Raw genomic sequence first — 24,732 nt, 5'->3', positions numbered from 1 at the left:
GCATTCTGGGGAAATATTTTCTGGGAATTAGTTCATTCTAGTTATCACGTGGCTGACCCAAATTCTTCACGAAAAAATATTGATAATGGCTACGAACTATAAATTTTATTGTTTTCTTTATTGTTTTGTTTATTGTTAGTTGCTCAAGCTTTGTTATTCTGATTTTGTGAAACAACAGCAAGGTCAATTGAAGGCCTAGAAAAGAATGAAGGTTTTTAAGTTACTCGTATTGGAAATGTTAAATGTCCAGGAGAACACAGTTCATTTGATGAATTTCTGATGGGAAAATTTCTCATATAAGGAGATCTCAAAATTTACAATTAGGACAGATATACGGAAAGGCCTTCGAGATATGTACGCAATTCTTAGGACAAATGTTTCTACTGTGCCTGAATATCTTAGAACTATTTGTTTTGAAGTATTGGAGAATTTGTGATAGAAAAATAATCGAAAACAAATTTGAAATAAAACACAATGTATTAACATTTTAAACAATATCACAATCAGTCGAGAGGTTTCGTTACTACGTTTTTTGCTTTAGTAATACGGCCGATACCCGTAACCACCGTATCCGCCATACTTTCCGGGGTAACCTGAAAAATAAAATTAAACAGCTTCTTAGTGGATTATCTAGAAAATATCTATTATTAGCCTATATGATTTTTGTAATTTTTTTGGACTATTCACTCATAACTTAGCATCAGCTAATAAAACAGAAAAGGTAAAAATTGTCAGCACATTTATCTTGTTATAGATAATCTCATTTTGAGTTTAGAAAGCTTGTTAAATATTTAAAGCAAAAATTTGCGTCCTGGTTTCGACCAGACCGAACTGAAGTTTTACAGATTTCGTCTATAGTTGAGAATATTTCTCGCGGGCGCTTTCATTACGCCGTTTGAAACATCTTAACGATTAACAGAAAACGACTGCAACAGTTAGGAAACCAACTTCTCAATTTGTATTTCTCATCTAGAATATGTTGTCCAGAAAACATATACCTAAGTATTCTAAATGAAAAGAAGGTGTGGCTAGTTTATATTAGTTTGAGTATTTTTTGTAATAAAACTATTGGTTTACGTTTTGTTCCAGACGATGTATAGAAAGTGCACGGGAGATTTGTACAGTAATCTAAAGAGATTCGGAAAAATGCTGATGGCGTTCCGTTCGGTCTGGTTGAAGCACGACCATAACAATGTAACACTTCATTTCAATTTGATTATTTTTTTTGGAATGCAATGATAAAATTACCAAAAAAATTCAAAATTAATACGTTGATAAATTTTAAATTTTTGTAATTGTAAGTACTCTTAATCTTAAACCTTTTGTCTTATAGCTATCCTTACTATCTTAGCACCATGTTGTAGTTGTTGTTAGAAGCATCATTTTTCCTTGTAACTGACCCACGTTAGGTCACTTACCATATCCATAACCACCATAAGGACCTGCAAATAAAATAAAAAAGGCGATTTAGTGTTGAGGAAATGTTTACGTAGTACTTGTAGATTGATTTAAAATTAAAATGGATGTTTTTGAAACACTAAATGAATGACATAAAGATGTTAAAACGACTATAATCGAAACAAAAAAAAAAAAAAAATGTTTATTTTCTTGTCCCCTTGCTGCTATTAGATTCCTAAGTATCAATTCTGAGTGCAATGAACTGTCTTTTTAGTATTTTTGAAAGTTTGAAACTTGTAAACAGATTTCAAGTTTTAACCAGCATACTGAGTGAATTCGTATTAAAATAAATGTTAGGTTAAGCTAGGTTCTTAGAGTTTTTTTTTTATATTTTACTCTAACAAGTTTTCATAAATGCCTCCTATTTACCTCCATATCCCCCATATCCCCCATATCCTCCATGGCCACCATATCCGCCATAGCCTCCGTATCCTCCATGTCCATAACCACCGTATGGTGGATAGCCGCCGTATGCACCATGACCTACAGAATGAAAAAGATTCGAATGTCAAATGTAAAAAGAAGGTACCGATTCACCGCTAAGATTGACTTAGAAGAAGGATCTAGCTTCGGTCTAACTTCAGTTCATCCGATGTAACCCTTACCGTATCCGCCATAACCTCCATGCCCGTAGCCTCCGTAGCCACCATGGCCGTATCCACCATATCCGCCGTATCCATTACCATAACCTCCGTAGCCTCCGTAACCGCCTAGAAGTCCATAGCCGAGGGCCGAAGTTGCAGCGAAAAATGACGCCACCAGAGCAATGAAGATCTGGGGAAAAATGGGGTGTTAAGTTTAAAAACAACTTTAGGAAAGGATGAGATATTTATGCATGTTAATCCGAAATTCAAATTTAGCTCGACCCTAGTTTTGGTGATAAAGAGTTTGAAAGTTTAAAAAGTAATCAGTGTAATCAGTTTAACCTTATTTTTAATGGGGCAAACTTGACAAATCGAAAACTTCTCAAACTTTTTTAGCAAAACGCAAAATTACTTGTGGGCTTGTGATATAGCTCAGTTGGCAAGTCTGTTGTCTACTGAGCCGATGTCCGCGAGTTCGAGCCCAAAAGTAAACATCGAACACAGTTGTACCGGATAAGTTTTTCAATAACGATCCGCCAACTGCAACGTTGATAAAGTCGCGAATGCCATAAAGATGGTAAAACGACTATATTCGAAACAAAAAAAAAGCAAAATTACTTGCGATCTTAAGAACAGTTGATAATTAATTGAAAACTTTTATTTAAAAATGTAGTTCAAAGTTTTGCCTAAAAAGGGTCTAATTTATAAAGTTATTTGGAGTCCTTTAAATTTTGAAAATCTGTTTTCTTGAAAGTAGCTTTTATGCACTTTTATCCATTTGGCTCCAAGGGCCTCATATGTTTTTCGATACCGAACAAGAAATTTTGCATATTATTTCGTCCAGAAAATTTTGATAATCTTGAAACAAAGTTTCTCTTGAATCATTGTTTTTGCTTATTCTTGAGCTTCATTTTTAGCTAACAACACAAGCTAACGCTTTACGAAGTATTTCATGGGAATAAAGGGTGATACGGTCAAAATTTGGTCAAGGGAAAACGTGTGTAAATCGTTGAAATCGTTTATTTAAAAAATCAAATTAAATTTCTTTTTCAAGTTTAATTAGTATAAAATTCACTAAATATATTCAGTTGGGCTTCCGCTTTTCCAAATCCGAATTGCCGGGCCTTACGCTTAACCCATGCCATCAGATTTTGTACAGCCACCTTGTCCACCTTCTTCGCCGGAGAAAGCCATTTTGCCTTGAACTGCTGCTCGTCCTTAGCAGTTTTTTTTATCTTCTTTAGGTTCCGCTTGACAATAGCCCAGTATTTACTCTCCCCCTGAAGGCCCAGCTCTGAACTTTAGAAAAACCGATTTTGACACACTAAACCTCGCGCTTGGAAATATTAATTGGCGATTTCTAACCGAAGCCACCTCCGTTGATGATGCTGTCATCACATTCACTGATATAGTGAATCAACTTATCATTCAAAATACTCCATCACCTCGTACTCGTCCCAAACCACCATGGTCCAACCACCTGCTTAATACTCTCAAGCGTAGGAGAGCTAGCGCCCTTAAACGTTACTGTAGAGATAAGAATCCATACTCAAAATCTGCCTTCACGTATGCAAGTAATGAATACAGAAAGTACAATCGCCTACTATACTCTAGATATTCGATGCAAATGCAAACCAACTTAAAACAAAATCCTGAAAAATTCTGGAGATTCGTCAATGAAAAGAAAAAGGAAAACGGTCTTCCTGCTATGATGTTCCTCGCAGATGAAAGTTGTGAAACTACTGCAGACCAGTGTGAATTATTCGCAAAACATTTCTCTAGTGTTTTTTCCACAGAGAATGTGAATGAGACTAACATTAGGCAAGCATTGTCGTTTGTACCAGCTAACGCACTGAATGTTGTTGTGAAACATTGTTCTTTGAGGCAGATTAATAACGCAATAAGGAAACTAAAGCCGTCTTACTCACCGGGCCCTGACGGAATACCACCGATCGTTATAAAACGTTGTGCGGAATATCTCAGCGCACCATTAGCGCTTCTTTTCAATCGCTCACTGTCATCATCTACGTTTCCCCTTCTGTGGAAAAAATCTACGATGTTTCCGGTATTCAAAAAAGGGAATAAACAGGACATACAGAACTACCGAGGGATTACATCTTTGTGCGCTGGCTCAAAGCTATTCGAGATATTCATTACCCAAAGCATCCTGAGTCAAATTAAAACGCACATTTCTTTTGACCAGCACGGTTTTTTTCCCGGAAGATCAATTTGTACTAACCTCACCCAGTTTACATCATTTTGCCTAAAAAATATTGAGAACGGACTTCAAATTGATACGATATACACAGATTTAAAGGCAGCATTTGATCGAGTGAACCACCAACTGCTACTAGCAAAGCTTGATAAACTCGGTGTTTCACAAGCTTTCATAACTTTGCTAGCGTCCTACCTCCAGAACAGACAAGTGACGGTTAAACTAGGATCTTATGAATCTACTGAATTTTGCAATCCATCTGGCGTGCCGCAAGGCAGCAATCTAGGCCCGTTACTTTTCTCGCTCTTTTTTAATGATATACTGCTCAATCTACCGAATGAATGCCGACTTTGCTATGCAGATGACCTGAAGCTTTTCCACAAAATAAAATCCGAAAGCGACTGCACCATACTACAATCCATCATTGATACATTTGAGCATTGGTGCACGATTAATAAGCTGACAATTAGTGTGTCAAAATGTGCTGTAATTTCATTCACACGCAAAACTAATGTAATTAATTGGACATACAGAATCTCTAACGTGGCGCTAGAACGAGTATCCTCGTTTAAGGATCTTGGAGTCATTCTCGACGAAAAAATAACATTTCGTGAGCATTTGAACGGTCTTATATCGAAAGCCAACAGGAATTTGGGATTTATAACAAGACTATCGAAGGAGTTCAAGGACCCATACTGCCTTCGTTCGCTGTACTATTCGCTGGTTCGTTCTCACCTTGAAACAGCTTCAATTGTGTGGTGCCCTCATACAGCATACTGGTCTCAAAGAATCGAAGCAATTCAATCGAGATTTTTGAAGTATGCCCTACGATTTCTTCCATGGAACAACCCAAACGAGCTTCCAGACTACAAACACCGCTGCCTCCTTTTAGACATGGAAACACTCTACGAAAGGCGTGTGATAGCACGTGCTATTTTTGTTAAAAAGCTGATCAATGCAGAAATCGACTGTCCAGCCTTGCTTAGACAGGTCGATATCAATGTACGCCCTCGTACTTTTAGGAGTTCGGAATTTCTTCGGATCAACTTTCAGCGGACCAACTACGGACAACAAGAGCCATTACGCGCTATGTTTAAGGTGTTTAATTGGTTCTACGAGTTAAACGATTTTCACACGTCCACAGAGACTTTCAAATCAAACATAAGAAAATCTCATCTATTACGCAGCTTTACTCATGTAAATTGTTGATGTTTCTTATTGTATAGTTTTAAATTACCTTAGTTTGTTAAGAATTCATGTAGACTCAGAATGTCAGATGAAAATAATAATAAAATAATAATAATAATAAGTATTTCTCAATTGGGCGGAGCTCTGGCGTGTTGGGAGGGTTCTTGTCCTTGGGAACCACCTACACGTTGTTGGCGGCGTATCACTCCATGGCCTTTTTAACGTAATGGCAAGATGCCAAATCCGGCCAAAACAGTACGGAACAACCGTGTTTCTTCAGGAAAGGGAGCAGACGTTTATTCAAACACTCTTTCACGTAAATTTCTTGGTTGACAGTCCCGGAAGCTATGAAAATGCTGTTTTTCAAGCCACAGGTACAGATGGCTTGCCAAACCAGATATTTCTTCGCAAATTTTGACAGTTTCATGTGCTTGAAAATATCTGCTACCTTTCCCCTTCCTTTTGCCGTATAAAACTCCTGTCCCGGAAGCTGCTTGTAGTCGGCTTTAACGTAGGTTTCGTCGTCCATTACCACGCAGTCAAACTTCGTCAGCATCGTCGTGTACAGCCTCCGGGATCGTGCTTTGGCCGTCGTATATTATTTATCATCGCGATTTGGAGTCACTACCTTCTTGTAAGTCGATATCCGGCTCGTTTTTTGGCTCGATGAACGGTTGTAGACGATACACCCAGCTTATTTGCGGCATCTCGGAGAAAGGTTAGGGTTTTGCTTGAACCTACCTGCAACTCTCTTTGTCGTCTCAGCGGCTTCCGGTTTTCGATTTCCCCCCGATCAAGACTTCCTGGGTGTCGACAAACGTTCCCCAAACACTTTAATTACATTTGTAACGGTTGATTTGGCAACTTTTAGCGATTTTGCCAGCTTTGCGTGCGAGTAGCTCGGATTTTCGCGATGCGCGAGCAAAATTTTGATTCGCTGCTCTTCTTCCTTGGACGGCATTTTGACAACTGAAGAGTGAACTCCAAAATCAAAATAGGAGCAACATTCTACACACACACACACACCTTCAAAATCAGGGGTGTTCAGGTTTTTTAAATGCAAAATTGAAAGAAATACGTCAAGTTGATATTGACCAAATTGACCGTATCACCCTTTATTTATAATCATTTTAAAATAAAAATTCAAAAATGGTAGATATTATTTACTGGCTAGCGTTTTCAATGATTCCAGGGAATGTTTTTGTCAAAAATCTATGAATAAACAAACTTGTTGGCTATGCAAAACATTTTTTTATGATTTTTTATTTTCACCTTACAGTTTACTAGCTTTCAAATTAGCAGTCAAATACATTAAAAATAAAAATATATTTAAAAAATTATTTTGTATAACAACAAATATCTTGTCTAGGATACAACTTACAGTCACTCAAAAAAATGAATGTACTTCCAATTTTTCTCTTCTTTTACCAAAATATGGCCTTCTCACGGTCACAAGAATTTTCACACTATTTTTTTTGTTAGTTGGATAAATCTTAGAGTGTCCGTCCCGGGATTTCCCGGGAATTTGAAAAATTCGGGAATTGCCGATTCATGCCGACATGTATGAAATTCTTTCACCTGGAAGAAATTCTTTTTGAAAATGTAGTCATACAAAACTGATTGAGAATATGCCGATTCCTGTGGCAGTAGAGATTTTGCAGCCATTTGGTACATTTTTTTTTATATTCGAATAGGTAAGTTTAAAAAGATTATATGTATTTCCACACCGTATTCATTGAACGCCCAAGCAACCAAAAGTAGCGTTTTTACTTAAAGATGGAACTCCGAAGTTCACATTTGGCTGAAAAAATGCTTTACGGGAGCTTCAAGTGACTTTTGTCACGTAAAAGTTACTCAGGAACTTCCATCGCCCTTTGAAAGGTTAAATGATCGATAACGGAACTTCTAAGCGCTTTTAATGCAACTTCTTTCAAGAAGGTCGGTAACGTTCGCTTAACACTTTTTAACGCATCGTTAAGATACTTCTAGGTGTTTTAAAGAACATTTATGGGAATTTTAAGCGACGTGTCAAAAATTTCTGTCAATTTCTCAAAAGAAAAAAAAAACAAAGAAAAAGAAAACCTTCAGTGCGATCAAAATATGGCTGAAAAGAAAAAATCTTCAAGAGCATCGGGGCTCGGATCTGGATCTGATCAGCGAATGATCCTTCGCGAGGACTAGCAACTAATTATTCTGACTTCCATTCAAACAACATCAAGTTGTGTTGCAGTAACAATCGGAGCTGTGTCGGCGGTTAGCAAAAAATGGTTTGCCAATTACCCACCACTACGGTATATACTGAGCTAAGATCGACTTATGGTAAGTATATTTATTTGAGCAGTACGAAAAAAGGATGTCGTCGGAAAACTACGGTATATCAACGTGAACAAAACGCAAAAAAAACGGAGAATACGGCAACTTTCTTATGTGTGCCTCCTGCCGAGGGTTCGAAAATCATCCCGCATTCTACCACAGCCTCGGCTCGCAATTGATAGTGGAGAAAAATGAAGTGCTTAAAAAGTTTTCAATAAATAAAGAAAAATTATAAAAAAAACTGTGGTTACTTTTTTATTCCTTGAAATTCGATTATAAAAGAAAACCCCAAGGTTTCGACCACTCTGTTTTAATTAATCTACTCGAACATAACCATAAATAACTTTTGAAATGAAGTTTTAATACTACTTCCAACAGTGGCGAAAACAAAAGCAGGTTTGGTCGAGAGGTTAACGAGTTTGCACTACAACCTAGAGGGCAACGGATCAATTCCCAAAGCGCAAGTAGCTTCTTTGCAATAACTTATGATTTAGTAAACATTGAAGTCAACGAGATATATCGTGATAGACCGGCAACCTAGCAGTCTGTCATCTGGTTGTCAGAGCAATCTGTCAATCGGAATTTTTTTTCGGCACGTAGAGTTTTCTTGACATTCTCTTAGAAGCTGAATTGCGTTCTCTACAGCCACCAAAACGAACTTGAAAGTAGCTTTAAGAACTTAAATTTTGGGCTGATTAGCATTCTCTTCAGACACAAACGAGAGCTGATTAAGCTTCTGTGGACCCTTTTTAAGGGAATTCTGGTTGCTTGGGAGATAAATTTCAAACCCTTAAAATGAATAATAAATAGTTTTTTATATGAAGAGCAAATATGTAAAGTATTTAGAAAAACGAAAAATGGTTAGAATAATCAAACAAATAAAAACATATTTTTTAATCAACCCCTAATTGCATGGATGAATTCTTCATTTGACTTTTTCAGGTTATTTTATAGTTCTTTAGACTGTTTTTAATATATCATCGTTGAAAACAGTTTAACTTGTTTGATTAAAATAAGTTAAAAACATTATGAAGAGTACATTTTGAACAAATTAGGGGCTTGTATGCACGAAAAGTTCGATAAGCTATGTATATTTGAGTCGAAGTGCATATATTGTTTGCACATGTTTTTTTTTTATATATTTCCCGGGATCCCGGGAATTCCCGGGAAACAGGCCACCAGATTTCCCGATTCCCGGAAAAGGGAAAATGGCCGGGAAATGGACACCCTCATACAGTTGACAGTTGACACACTAGCAGCCAGTGTTATTAAAATGTGAAACTGTTCGATTATGTTGGGTTTGTGGATTAAACCTCCCTCCATCAGGTCAACAATTTTAAATAAAAATTTTCGAAAATTTCCTCACTTGTTGATAAAAATTCAGCCCTTATAATGAATTTAATAATATGAGGCTTGTCAGATTGCCCAAATTTAGCTCGAATCGTTCCACTTCATTTGCAAAAGCAAACAAAAATTTAAATTGGGTCATCAAATGATGTATTTTGCTTACAATTTATTTGAGCAAATTTGATTAAAATTTAAATTAACGATTTTTGGAAGCTTAAATATTATTGACATGACTGATAATAAAATTGACTGAGATGTTTCATTATAAAAAAGCATTTTTTCAAGTTTTTTTTCTTCATAATTTTAATTGAAAAATTTTTATATTGGCGGATAATTGGAAAAATAGCCCGAATTTGCAATACCCGTATACCCGCCAAAAATATCTGAAAAGCTTAGGTTAGAACAACTCCGGACTTTTCTGTTTTTGGAGCTTTAACATGAAAGTTCAATGTCTGTGATCAGATTTCAGATTCTGTATCTAGTTTATTATTCTTCAATTTCAGTTTTTCATCATCGATTCAAAATTCTGATTCGAATTTTGGTTTTGTATTTTAAACCTGAACTAGTTGCAGTTTCCATATACGAAACTCATCATTTAGGAATATGAAGGAAAACTTGATACTTAATATTATGAAAAAAAAAAGATTTGGATTTGAAATTTTTATTTTTAACGCTAATACAGAATCGGAACTAAGGAAAATTTCATAATGAAATTCATAAGTTGAATTTCGAATAAATATCTGAAGAAAGAATTCAGATTGACATATTCAGAATTAAAATAACAGATTTCCGCTTAAGGGTTGTGATACAAATTACACTTTTTGGGTAGTAAATGAAATGTAGGAATTTCTATTTGGAACTTAGATTAAAACATCGTTTTCAAATTCGAAATTAAAATTTGAACTTAGGTTCAAAAGGCAGGATTTAGACTAGGAATGAAAAATTAAAAACTCAGATTTAGATTCAGCTAGTTACGTTAAGTTATATCAAGAATAAAGCATCAATGTGAGAATTTTATTAAGAATCACATAGCAGGAGTTCGTAGTTTCATAATCTCAATTCAGGTTTCAAAATTAAAATTTTATATTCAATCAGAGTCAGTTTTGAACCACAAATTAATGAAAATCCCGAAAGTAAAATAAAGTTAAATTTCATTTAGAAGATTTAGATCGTTGAAAAATATAGATTTCAATTTAAAATAAAATATTCACAAGATTCTGATTATGAAATAAATTATTTATTATAAATTTTGTTGATGAAAGAACTTGTTTTTTATTTTTAAGTGAAAATTCAGCTGGCAAGGAGAAGAAAACAAATTTGAATTGAATAGCTAAATGGTTATGTTTGCGGTTATAAAAGATTTAGCTTATTATTTTCGAATTCAAGTAAATACAAGGGGTTTTCATAAAAATGAAACCTTCAAATTCCTGTTTTATTTTTGTAAACTTCATTTTAAAATTGGAAACTTCTAGGACTCATTTTTTAAAGTTAGGATTCAAAATAAATAACCAACTTTTAATGTGAAATAACTCAATCCTGAATAAAAATATAGACCCTTTTTATTTTTTTACTACAAGTTATGTATGCATTATTCATTCAAAAATGTTATAGATAAAATTTGGTCACCAAATTCCCCCCAATGAGTCGCTTCTTCCTACGGCCCTGATTGTACCTATTACTTTTTATGGCAATAGAAACAAAAAACCAAGAAAAGTTATGGGAGGGGAAAAAATTTATAATTTTTAATTTTTTATTGCAAAGCTCGCAGCATTCTTATATACGTATTTGTTGATATGTTGTCGTTTTTTCTCCAACTCAGCCTCTAGACAGGATATATACAGACCCCGTTCGATTTTGGCAACACGCCCGTACATTTTGTGTTGCCAAAATCGAATGTTGCCAAAATCGATCGGTTTTTTTCTCATCTTATTTTTCAGTTATTTTTACAAAATAACTATCATTATTATTAAAAACGTTATTTTTAGTCAATTTCCGACCATTTGTAATAATTTTTTTAATTTTTTCATCATATTTTTGATGCATTTTGCACTTTTCCTGTTTTGTTTAGAATGTTTGTTTTCTTTTGTCATATTTGATGTTTTTGTCATTCTTCATCATTTTTAGTTGTTATTTGTCATATTCAGTCTTTTGTTTGAATTTGTGTTTTAACTTTTTGAATTTTTCATCTTTTTGTCATTTTTGAGTACTTTATAAAATTTTGAAAAATCTTTGGTTTTTATTGTTGCATTTTATCACCATAAACATAAAAACGTATTTATGGTGTTTGTCTAAATTAAATTGGTCCTGTTATAACGAAAACTTAAACGTAATGTTGTTTCTAAAAACCGTTCGATTTTGGCACATGTGCCAAAATCGGATGTTGCCAAAATCGAATGTTGCCAAAAACGAACGGGGTCTGTATTTAATCTCTGCTGCGTAACTTAGGTCATCATTCTCCTCCAAAATCAATACAGAATGGCTGTTACTCTTAGACCTAAATGTCAATAATTTTTTTTAAATCGAAAAACACATGGATCAAAGATTTCTGACGCTTCCAAAATGATGATTTTTGAAAAATAGGACAGTTTCCAATTCTCTTATGTTTTCTAAGCTGTAGTTTTTGACAACTGTTTGTCAAGAAATTGTCATTGGTCTGGATTGTTAGGTCAACATGTTTTGAAACATTCTGCGCAAAAAGAAATTTTTAAATATTGTGTGCTTGCACTATTGTGTAGAATTAGAATTAGAAAATACTAAACTTAGATCTAAGCAGAATTAGAACACTGAATCAGAATTCAGAATCGAAAATTTAATTTTCGAAATTAAGACCTCTAAAATAAGAAATTCTTCTGTGTTCACAGTTGTTTAATTTAAGAATCAAATCTTGAATTAAGGATTAGGTACTAGAATCAGACTTAACATTGGGAACATGAGAATTAAATTTTTGAACCATTGTTCTTAAAGTGAATTAGATAATTGTTTGAGAAACCAGAACAAAAATTTAGAATTAAAAGACTAAGTTCAGCATCAGAATTCAACATTCAAATTCATAATTTATAACCAGAGTTCAGGATCAGGATTCAGAATTCAGGATAAGATTTAAGAACTGAATCAGTATTTGGAATAAATTGACATGCAGCATCAGCATTCGTGCAAAACTCAATTTTTCCGCATTTGTTATGATCATTTATCATCCAATAGCTCACAAGCTTAATAAATCTTCTTTTGCAATTTGTTGCATAAATATCTGTTTCGTTGTTTATTCCTGTGCACTTTAAATGTTTGATGACACAGAAGTTCACTAAACTGAATAATTTGCATTTGCATAATATTATTTGCGAAATAGGTAATACTCCACTAATTTTTTTTTCATCTCTTCAGTTTACACTCTTGTTCACATTTAAGTCGGATACACCTCATTTTCAATGAATCTTTTGTTTCGCATGTTGAAAACTAGCATAAAATTGGAAATCACTTGTCCTTCAAAATAATCCCGATTTGCAAGATTGGTACCATACCCCCAAGGATAACCACGTGTAGAATTCTCAATCACTTACATAGGAACGCATGGTTTCAACTAGTCACGTGACACTTTCCGTTTACGAATGGGAGTCGGTCGAATTCGAATTTCGCGCGGCTTATTTCGCAAGCGTTGATCGGCGGGTGAATTTAGACTGGAACCTAGGTTGACCGTGATACCATCTCTTATATAAGAAAAACATTCTGCTGGCGGCGAAAGAATAAATCGCAAACGAATCTCTGTGAGCGGTTCCTACCCTACGTACGAGAATCTTTTGTTTGCCCGCCTTGCCTGACGGGTTCGGACGCTAGATTTTTCGGGCTTTCCTGCAAAAACGACTCGGGAGAGGAAGTTTTCTGCTGTGACTAGAACAAGGGGTTGGTTTGTTTTCGTCTGCCTAGGGTAGCCATTATTGTTCACATTCACTGCTAACCTCTTAGTGATAAATAAAAAGCCAAGTTTGATTCTCGTGAATTATTTTTGAACCTGAATTGTAATTCAGAATCAAAGTACTAAATTCTTATTTCTGCATCAGCATTTTCAACACTTACATATTTTTAATCTGAGTTGAAAAACTCAATTCTAAACGCTCTGAGCCTTTTTTCTGGTATGTCAGAACCCATCTTATTTTTAAAATTAATTTGTAAAAATCGTTTTCAGCATCTTCGTAGAGATTCGAGAACTAAATTTTCAGTTATTTTATTGTTTTTATAATTATCATTTATTAATTTGGATTGAACTAAATAATTTATTTCTCCCAAGGATCACTGAAAATATGGGCTCTGTTATAATTAATATGAAATGTACCAAAAAAAAAGTGGTAAGAGCTTCCCACTCAACCTAACAGTAGCAATAGTGGTAAAATTTAAACAAACGTAGTCAAGATTGACGAAATTCGTATAGGTAATACACAAAAATATCACTTTTTTTTTAAATTTTACGTTAGCCTTAATACAACATTCTGACTCTTGATTAGCAAAAAAAGTAAAATCGGAAAATGCATAAAATTAGGATGCTAAAAAATTGATAATTATTTTTTTCTAATTCCACCAGTTCTAAATTTAGGTTTAAGAAGCCACAAGATTGAAGAGCTTGAAAAGCTCAATCATTTTTTCCATAATGCTTAATATTAATATCAGTAGTATTCAATAGCAAGATTTTGCATTCTGAAATCAAACTGAAAGATTTGGTAAAAGGATCTCAAGGATCGGACCGCATTTTATATTATTTAGGTGTAAAGCAAGGGAAGCAAAGCATTTTGAGTTTATCACGCTATTAATTGTTTTCATGTTTTTCAGAAAAAAGTGATTTTTTATTGACAAGAAATGATTATAGGCGCTGATGCATTATAATTGGGCGAGTTTTGAATTCGCCGGTAGGTACTAGTGGTGTGTTTATGATGACAAATGCGTGAAATTGTTGAACGAGTAAGTAGGGGAGAACGAGAATACTTTATTTCTAGGGATATTTCATTCCTTCGCTTCATCTCGAAACCAGAATGTTCTACAAATATCAATTGTTCTAGAAAAATGTGCCGAATAGAACAAAACAACAATGCTGTTATCTAAACAAATTTTTGGAAAATATTTCGAGTTATTGAACTCTGCTCGAAAAAATTAACAAAATGGGATTTGAAGATCTACTATTTGTACAATAACTAATGTTTATCCAGTAATTATCTGTTAAATAGGAATCAAAATACCGTAGAAGAGAATGGGGATACTTAATCCCCTTTTCTTATTTTCATCATATCTTTTTGGAAAAAACTTTTTTAACTCCGCGGTCTTTTGAATTTTCTAACAGCGTGTTCCAAAAGTTAGAACGATACATGAACCCGTAGACAATAGACTGAGTCGATTTGGGGTCATTTTTGAATTTCTCAAACCCTGGGGTCTAAAAAGCTTCGTCTTGGTCCAAAACTCATCCATGATTTTTTGTAGAATTTTTAAGCAACGTTTACATGAGTAAATTTGAACTTTTATGTTTTTATGGGAAAATTGAATATTTTATACTGAAAAATCAACATCATGTTTGTTTCTCCTGTGGAACCAGACCAGCTAATGGTTTTTGTGCCAATTTATAAAATTCCTAAAGGAAATTTTCTGCTGAACAACTTTGTCCAAGACCGTATCTTCGTATCTCATTAGACAGAAAAGTTATTAGGTGTTGAATGGGGATATGTCTTTTCGCATTGATAAACAATAAATTCAATTGACATAAATTCAATTTATTGACGGCAAACTGTCCTCGACAGGACTCAACTATAAAATGTTTATTTTAAATTTAGAATTTTGACAATGCATATGGATATCGAGTTTTACTACTTACAAATAGTTCCCCTCAGCTATTGCCTGTATCTAGCGAGTGCTACGTCGGATTACATAGGCCAATACCTGAACAAATTTCCTTTAATTAGTTTGAGAGAACACTTTACTAGGAAATAAATTTACTTGCGAAAAATCGGATCGCCTAATTTATGTCCGGAAGCTCTAACGCAAATGCGTTGCCTTTTTAAGTTGATGAATCGCAGATTTCTAAGGAAACCAACGCATGAATTCGATGCAATTCAATGATTACAAGAGAAACTTACTCGTAGAGAAGAATATCCAGGCTAGTCTGGTGATTATGATTTAACTCAACTTAAATGCGATTCAATTTAAAAGATTGAAAAACGCTCGAACACGTTACCACGAGTTTCCGAAACATTATAAATTTCCGTTATTTTTCCACCTGACGTTTACCGCTTTTTTCCTACACGCTCAAACTGGAAACCCAATCTGTGGGCTATAATTCCACGCAACAATCACATTTTGTTAATTTTTTCAACCCAAGTTTAATAACTCAAATTTTTTTTTAAATTTGTTGAGATAACAGGATTATTGTTTTGTTCCATTTGTCACATTTTCCTAAAACAATTGATATATTTGTAAAACATTCCGATTTCAAGATATAGCGGAGGAATCAAATATCCTCCTGAAAACTAGAAAATTGCACCTTAAAGTATGCCAGAGCTGCAAATGGTCAATGTCAGTCGAATGAGAATAACTAAAAATAACCAGCCTTGGCAATGACTTGAGGGTATGGTAAACAACCTTTTAGAATTCTTTTTGGATAATACTTACAAACTGTAAAATGAGAACTAATATGGAAAAAAAATAGTAAACGAACCTTTTATCTTCGGATTTTTCTAGATTTTTGCCTATGGTCAGATAACAGGACTTTGATATGACACCCTTAATTGAGGATCAAGTTTTCTCTAGTAAAGGATCAAGTCTCCTCTAACTTAAAAAAATATCACATTTTTTTTCGTCTCTCGAAAATGCTTCTAGTTCATCTACGGGTTTACCTATCGTTCAAACTTTTGGAGCATATAAACTTGAAATTACACGCTGTAATAAAATGCAAAAAACGGCAAGTTACTATTTTTCCAAAAAGATTTGATGAAAACAAAGAAAAGGGAGCAAGTATCCCCATTCTCCTCTAATAATCCAGGCTCTTAAACTCGCTTTTTTAGTACCTAAATATCTGACTTGATTCAAAGTGCTGTGAGCAGCACGTGTGTGCGATACAATTTAAACTTTTCCTAGATATCGAATGACTTAAAAAAGCAACAAAAGGGCAAATCTCGAGTTATTTCATAAAAAGGTTTCCCCCTAAAATGAACTTCCTGGGACGCAGACGTTTCCCGAATTCCGGTAGATTTGAAGAGAATTTTCAAGAATTGACTTGTTAATTAAAAAGAATAACTTGCTCCAATTCACGTGCTAAGCTTTTGCTTGATCGATTTTTACTAAGGTGATAACTTTATAACTTAACTCGAAAAAATATAATAACTTAGTCGAGAAAAAGAAAATTAACTTATTAACTAATTACTCATTTTTAAGCAAAAGTTACAAAAATGGTAAAATTGACAAATGAAATAACAATTAGTAACAAAAATTGCACAAGTTTGTTATTTTAGAAGTTAAATCATGGATCATCTTAAATCTGGACGCACTGTTTATTATACCATAACGCTCCTAGTAGTCAGATCTAGAATATTTTGACTGTACTTTGTTCGGAAATGTTTCCTCTATCAGAGCTAAAAGTTTCATTACGATTCGTTTTGTTTCAAAAAGTTACACGTGATGGAAGCCGCGAAACGAAAATTAATGTCGGACACCCATCAAAAACCCTATTAAAGTTTCTCGTTCAGGACGTTTAACTCTTGCAAAATAATTATTGGGGCTTATTCTGCGAGGCGAGTGACGTGAAGTGACTTGGTTTTTTAGAGTCACCGTATTCTAGCAGGCGAATGCCGTGACTCGAATGAACTTTAGGTGACTTGAATGAACTTTTTATAACTGTCACCGTATTCTCAGAGGCGAATGGCGTGACTCGAGTCGGTGCCAAGTGACTTTTGAAGTCGTAACCTATTACAAAGGTGACTCGGTAGGAAATAAGAGAGAAAGCAGCTGAATTCTATGAAAAAAGTAGACGTTTTTATTTTCATGAATTGGTTAATTTAAATGAGTGAAAAGGACAAAATTTGGTATCAAATCATTGAGTAAAATAAAATAAATTTTTGAATACTTTAATTAATGCTTTTAATTCTTTGGTAAATGTTTTCAAACAGCTAAATATTTACTCGATACTTTTCTTAAAAAATTCTCAACCTTTGTACAAAAAATTGGAAAACTCAAAGAAATCTAAATTTATGTAGGACCAAAGACCGAGGACTATGGTAGGTATACTGGAAAAAATACTTACAGTAATACTGTGTGTGGTAACGGTGCTATATGCTCGGAGCCTGGACTTAGAATGACGAGGTGGTATAGATCATGCACTTACCAGACTGTGTGAGGGTTGATCAGCGAGGGCGTACCTGTGAGCGTGGGAGTAGAGTATATTCAATTATGTTTATACTTACACAGAGTAACTCTACCACATCCCCCTTTCTCTAAAGAAAGAACAGAAGTTATTATTTACTGATAATTGACAGAATTATTTAGTTTTGTCTTTGACTCGATTTTAAATTATTTTGATTATGTTTGACGAATTATCATTTAAAATATTTCTGTTAAAGCAAACAATCTTAAGCTTAATATTTGTGATTTTGTTCAACGCGATGGAATCTAAGTATCACGATGACTTTCAATTTCTTGTATATTTTAGTAGCCGTGTTTATTATACTCACGTCATACATTTTATGATAAAACAATAAAATTATTATTTATATTATGTACCGCTTTTAACTGATTGCAGATTAAACCTGTTTCTAATAATGAATATGTAAAGATTTCGTTCTAGGTATGAGGATAGTTCATCAATACGTTATCTCCCTTTTTTTTGTACGTTAGAGATCGTCATTCCGTTTCATTAGACTGTTCGAATGTTTTTCTATTCAATCTGGATCATCAAACTCTGTACTTGAAGAGGATATTTCTATATTTCAAATAATAAAACTGTATGATGCGTAGAGAGAAACATTCTAAATACTGTTATACTAAGTTCTTGTGTTCAACCAATGTAAAGAACATTCTCATATTGTTAAGGATTAAACTATCTTGGCGTTCCACGTTTCCATTGGCTTGTGAACATTATTATAGAGTTTAGTCCAAATGGAAATTCTTTTACGAAACTTGCAAAACTTCGAGTTTAGCATTTAATAAATTCTCACACAGTTTTACATTCCCTTGTCTATCCCCAGTTTGCTAGATAAAGATCGATAATACCTTGGGTCAGGACGATCTGGAGTTTGAACAAGATGACGTCCTTCTCATTTTTTTCTCCAGATAATCCAGAGCTCTTGTCGATATTTGGTCACTAGCCCTGGTCTCTTAGGCATCATTTCATGCTCGACTATTCCAAGTTGCTTCTTTCGACTGAGCATACAGTTACGTAATGTTGTACAAATCACATGTAGAAATTAACGAATTAGGAAATTGTTTGCACGATTGCATCTCTAGCAGATTGAAAGTTCAGCTCTTATTTGAGTTTGTTTGTATTGCCTGCTTACCTTCAATAGTATTCAATAGTAAATGGAATTCATTTTATTTTATAAGTTTGGTTTTCGTTGTTTTGGTTTTGATCACCTTACGTTTCTATGGATTTTCTTTGATTGTTATTTTTCGGTGATTTATTTAATATGAAATTAAAACTTCTGTTTTTTTTTACGTTTCGGCCTACTGAGCTTCAGCTATCTTAAGAAAAACTGTATTTAAAAAAACTGAAAAGTAATAAATTTTACGATTTTTCAAAATTTCTAATGCACACTATCTCGAAACTCGCAACTTGTTTCGCCGCGTGTTTCCCTAACTTCTGTCTCTTAATATTTGACATCGACTCCAAGAAGATGCTCTAGTCAGCCGTCGTCCCGGTTTGCTTCAAATTGATTCGTTGTCGGTTTGAAGTTTGATTTTGGGAAGAGTCGTCGGTACCAAAGTTTTGATAGCCCTTTTTTTTTTAGCTTCTACACACTGGTTCTTTGTTCCAAGTCTCTTAAGCCATTGCGAACCAAACACAAGATATCTCATTTTTATTCACTCGCCGCAAGTGTGCTACACTTAGAAGCATAGTTCAAATGTTTTTATTTTATCATTAAACTTTCTTCGACAAAATTAAACACCACACCCCCCGCATCTCAAAGCAGCTAAATTTGTGAAATTTGGTTTCTATGATTTCTGAGATAAAAATAGAATGCCGAATTTCGGTCTTTCTCGGCTATGATTTTGAAACGCGGTCCGTAAAGTGTTAATTGTTATAGTTCATACTCAAAATGAATCTGCGTTTCTGATTCGAGATATCCTGTTGACGACTTGATTGTGAACGCAAGTAGGTAACTGATGTATTATTATTTAAAAACGGGCAGTTGAGCGACTTGTAGCAGGGTCGATTTTTCAAGAACGAATTAAATGCTTTAAGATGATATTTTTTTTTCCTTCAAACTTTCAAATAAATGCCTCTTATTTCTTATAATGTCTATCGGTTAAGAATCAACTTTTCGTTGCGTAGCTCTAATAACTTGATGTTACTGTTTATTTATGTGTTCATTAAATTAGAAATAGATCTTCTTTTCAGTTTACTTTTGAATAGTCACTAGCTTTTCTGTAAAGCAAAGTCATTAGAATCGTAATATTTAATTTATTAACTCCTGCAAGCCACGATTTTAGTTTGCTTAAGTTTGTTAAAAATTTGGAATTGAACTTATTATCCCGAGGAGACTAACACGTTATTTCTATGTGGTTCTAGGATGTCGACGAGATAACAGAAATCTTTTTTTTTTTTTCAAGGAAGCCGTTTCTATTATTTGAACTTTAGAATAAAATAAAAACGATGTTGTTGAATTCTGTTAAAATACACTCCATATTTTTTTTTTTTTTTTGAATTCAAGTACATTGTTCCGAACAATAACCTGGTTTTGCCGAAAAGAACCCAAATCGTAATTAAATCCGTTTTTTTTCAGTACATTGCACATCTTCCAAAATTAGAATTTTCTATGAATTGTATGGTGAAGATCCTGTTCCTCAATTAGGTTACTGTTTAATTATTTCCCATGTCTAACAATCAATCAATTTTCAATGCTTTCTTCATTCAGGGAATGTCAGTTCCCTGTTTATTTTGCTATCGATTCAGAACCTTTTTCTTTTTTTCATATACCTCCTTCAATTTCAGACATATTGACCCACCTCTGAAACATTTCGAATAGAAGCTTTTATTTTACATCTGTTGGATTTATTATTTGAATATTCTAGTCTTCAGTCGGATATTTGATTAGAACTAGATTCAATTAACATCTATACATACTTTTCTTTTAAAATACCTGTCACAGTGCTTGAAAGTCATACTGTCATTTGCTGTTATACTGAATTTTTTCTGATACATTAAAAATTTGAAATTTTATGAGTATAAACATTTCCAAAATTCATTTTTGACATGTTGCAAAAATCGTATTAGTTTCTTGAAAAGAACAAAAGCTTTTAACAGGGCTCTTAGTATTTCTATTTCTAGATTGACATTTGCAAATAACTTAAATAAAATATTAGCTGTAAATTCTTGACTACTTGGCAAAATACTGGTATCAGCAAGTTTTCTTTTTTTTTCCAAATCTAAGACTGAAGTCAAAGGAATTCATCGACGAAATCTTAGTTTTATTTAAACAAAAGGGTCTTCAAACCTTCTTTGCGTAATTTACTCCTTTTCTTTAACATTATGTCATACCTCACCTTTCCGCATTTAGTTAGAACATGTAGTTTTGCATGTTTCAGAAACTAAGTACTATTGTTGAAGGGTCAATTATTTTATTCACAACTATTTCTTTTTCCAAGTTATAAGTTTCTGCCTTTCATTCATGCTTTAGGACATTGTATCTGGTTTTTCAGAACAATTGTGATGATTTGGACTGAAATGCCCTTCAATTTTTTTTTTTTTTAGATAATAAACTTTTTTTTATAAGTATCAAAATTCCCGAGAAAGTACAACATTTATTAGTATTAACTATTAACCTTCAAACCAGTTTATGCACGTTTCCTTTTCTTTGTAATCCAGAAGCTGGCAGATGGACGACTCTTAATTATTACAATTTGTTAGAACTATAACTTGGAATTGGGCTTACCGCTAATTTTTCTATTGGGTCGCTTGGTATTTTCAATTTGAATATATTTTGTCATTCATTTTTTTTTTTAACTCCATTCAACTGTATCACTCATTCAATGAATTTCAAGATACAAAGCCAATGTCTTAAAAAAATGAAGTGAATTTAATCACATCTACACCGTAGATCGGAACGTTTCGGATGAAAGAAATTCTTTTTTTTTTCAAAACCTGAAACACCAACATCATAAGAGCTTTCGAATAGTTGAATGCAAACAGAAAACCGTAAGCATTCCAATCAGATCAAACCTTCCCAATAAGACGATTTAACGTCAGAAACAACCCAATCACCAAGGGCTTTTCTTCAAAGTCAATCTTCTACTGTATTAAAATAGGTTACCTATACAACAACTCATTTAAGAGATCTTCACATGCATAACAGCATCTTACTAGTGTATTGAAACACAGCTCAAACTTGAACTCTAGCCAGTAAATTTAACCACCAACACCTTTTAGTCATTTAAGACTCTCTCTTCTCCTGTATAGAGCAATCAAATCATACCGATCATACCAAGCTTACTGGCCATAGCTTGTCAGTGTATTGAAACACATCTCATCCAGTTTGGATGCTCGCTCGAAAGTTTCTCACCTTCACCGAGAGATTCCGCTGGATCTACGAAGCTGCATGAAAGCTATCACTCCGTCTCTCCAAAGCTTTCGATGTTGATGATCACCTGATCGTCGCTGTGTTGTACGTACAACACATGCATAAAGTGTCGAGATGATTTCGTTTTCATATGTATTGATCAGTTCTTCCTAAAAGTTTACTGCCAGCTAGTTGAAATAAGACAAATATAAGTGCGGCAGGCACGAAATATCTGGGCTATTATGAACTTTTTTTTTTTTATTATACCAAGAAACTATTATTGGACATAATCTGTTCAAGAGTGTGTCTTATTCAGAACTGTTGAAACAAAGTTTTCAGTGGTTTTGTGAAAGATTGTAGTACTAGATTGCTATCAAGATATCTTCACTCTTGAACAGAACAGAACCTTGCTTTAATTTTCTCTTATGTATGGCAACATACCTGTACTTGCAGATTGGTTGGTTTTGGTGTGGGTTTAAATTGAGCAGTTCAATTTTCAACATTAACTCGCACACCTATACATTTTCTCGCTTTCTTAGCAGACAATTTTTCACTCGATGCATCTTCCGAGAAACTCAAAATGGAGTATGTAAGCATCATAAGTGGATTCTCGAAGCACTTAACTTTTTTTTCTTTGAGTGAAACAAAAGTCCCGTTCATTAGATTGTACTTTTTATCATTTTTCTATGCATTGCTGGTACAATCTTCTTGAACAAATATGCAATTTCATTTTCATCCGAAAACCTCATATTCTTTTCACATCACGTATTTAGATTTTAGCACAATTTTTCTGACCCCTTTTTTTTGTGGTGTATTAGATGGATTTTTTTTCACTGAACACTTGCATTGTGTTTATTGTGTAACATGCAATTTTCCATCCTTTTGCTTATTTTAAAGATTCCCATAATTTCACTTTTAATTTCCTTGAAATTCACTACCCCACCAAGATTGCAATCAATATATAAATTTCCACACAAACTCTTAATGACATTTTTTTTTTTTGCGCAATTTCTTGGAAAACTCACTACGCCATCTAATAAATGATGATCCGATCTGGTTTTTGTTTCAATTTCTTTTTATCAACCTTTAAACAATGCATTACAAACATGCAACTAGAAATCGAAATTTCTCAATTTCACTTTTTACCGATTTTCGAGCGCACGCGATTTTTCAGTTCTACCCGATCGTCGCCATTTGTGGTAACGGTGCTATATGCTCGGAGCCTGGACTTAGAATGACGAGGTGGTATAGATCATGCACTTACCAGACTGTGTGAGGGTTGATCAGCGAGGGCGTACCTGTGAGCGTGGGAGTAGAGTATATTCAATTATGTTTATACTTACACAGAGTAACTCTACCACACTGTGCAAATATATTTAAATTAATTCAAAGATGTTTTCTTTTACCATTTTCGAAAATATTTTGAAAACTATTAGTTGTAAAATAATCGACGGTATTGTAATTTGATGTCACTACAAAAATGAAACCACAAAATTTAGTTTGTGGCCATATTGATTCAAACTTCATTCAAACTTTTTCAATTATTTTTAAAACCTTTTCAACTTAATTTCGATTCTAGGATTAACATTGCAACTGGAATACGCCTACAAAATGCATTTCAGATTTTCATGTTTTAATTTTTTTTGCAACACCGCTTTGTATCATAACTTTGATTTCAATGTATTTTTATTTAACTTTTCACTTTCTGTTTTTTAAATACTTCGTTTAGACTTTGACGATGGTTCATTAAATTTTAAACTGTATAACAATCAAATCACTAAATAAATAAGTGGAATAACGTCTAGAACAGTGGTTTTCAAACTTTTTCCACTCACCGCCCCCTTTTGCAAAATTTCCGAGCTCAACGCCCCCTGAGAAATTTTTATGAAAATCTTAAAAAAAATAATAATCTAAATCGTCAAAAAACCATTAGATTTTGGCTTAATGGCTTAACCCATTCAAATTTATATGGGCCCTTAGAGCCAAAGGTGTAGAAATGGTCGATTTTAATTTACTAATGTCAAACGATTCTTTATATTTCAAACTATATTTCGTGATTTTCAGAGTTCTGAAATGTTATTTATATACATACTATTTCGTTCGAAAGAAAAATGCTAATTTTCGAAATGGAAAATTGCCAAACATAACCACTTAAAGCGTGTTTTTCGAAATAAGGGGTGAAATAATGAATTGTATTCGATTCGAGATACTCGTTTCGAGTTTTACTCGAATCGAGTAAGAATCGGTATTACGTATCTCGTTCGAGTTATAAATTTTAGTGTACTACATTTCGAGTTAACCGGGTAGTAGATCATCTCGAAACGTTCCATTCGAATCGAGCTCGTTCAAGATCGGTAATGCCAAAATCGGTCGAATCGAACGAAAACTCGATTGTTTCGAGTACCATAATCCCGCCCAAGCTTGAATGCACCTACACTAAGGTTGTCAGATTTTTTTCGGACGTAGCCCAACCGGACAAATCCAAGCATTTGATCTTAAAATGTTTAACCCAAAATCTGGGCAACATCCGGGCAAATTTAGTCAATATCACGGAATAATTTAGTATAAAACAAGAATACACTTGAAATATTTTGTTCTTATCAAACCACATCGGAAAATTTTAAATCATACTTCAGGCTTCCAAAACACAAGTCATCATTATTTGGATAAAACATGCCATAAAAAACTTCTTATTGGATGTAAAAATTAAAAATCTTAATAATTCTATATGAGGTTTTATTTTTTAAATTTAACAAATGAAATGAACAATTCCTGGCAAAATCCAGGCAACCGGTCCGGACCGGACTTTTCTCAATTATTTTGTTAAATACCCAGTAAACACTTAATTCTATATATAGTTTTCCGGACAGTTACTTAAAATTTTATACAT

The 24,732-nt window shown here is 33.8% G+C and overlaps 1 protein-coding gene across 2 annotated transcripts; it reads right to left on the bottom strand.

Annotated features, from left to right (window-relative positions):
- Positions 1-458: 458 nt before the first annotated feature.
- On the bottom strand, positions 459-12,797 carry LOC129756352 (neuropeptide-like protein 31). 2 transcript variants are annotated; one of them, XR_008739448.1, is made up of 5 exons: positions 12,663-12,797; positions 2,064-2,232; positions 1,828-1,941; positions 1,344-1,442; positions 459-593 (listed from the first exon to the last, which is right to left on the bottom strand). XR_008739448.1 is itself a non-coding variant. In XM_055753209.1 (5 exons), exons 1-5 carry the CDS (start codon positions 12,672-12,674, stop codon positions 538-540), a joined length of 375 nt encoding a protein of 124 aa, XP_055609184.1. In that variant the 5' UTR covers positions 12,675-12,797; the 3' UTR covers positions 459-537. The 2 variants fall into 2 exon arrangements, 1 of the variants encoding a protein (XP_055609184.1); XM_055753209.1 differs by having other exon boundaries at positions 1,419-1,442.
- Positions 12,798-24,732: the final 11,935 nt, after the last annotated feature.

Source organism: Uranotaenia lowii, chromosome 3, assembly GCF_029784155.1.
Source record: "Uranotaenia lowii strain MFRU-FL chromosome 3, ASM2978415v1, whole genome shotgun sequence".
Taxonomy (NCBI): Eukaryota; Metazoa; Arthropoda; class Insecta; order Diptera; family Culicidae; genus Uranotaenia; species Uranotaenia lowii.
The sequence above is the reverse complement of the archived record's forward strand: the minus strand, read 5'-3'. Positions and strand labels throughout refer to the sequence as shown.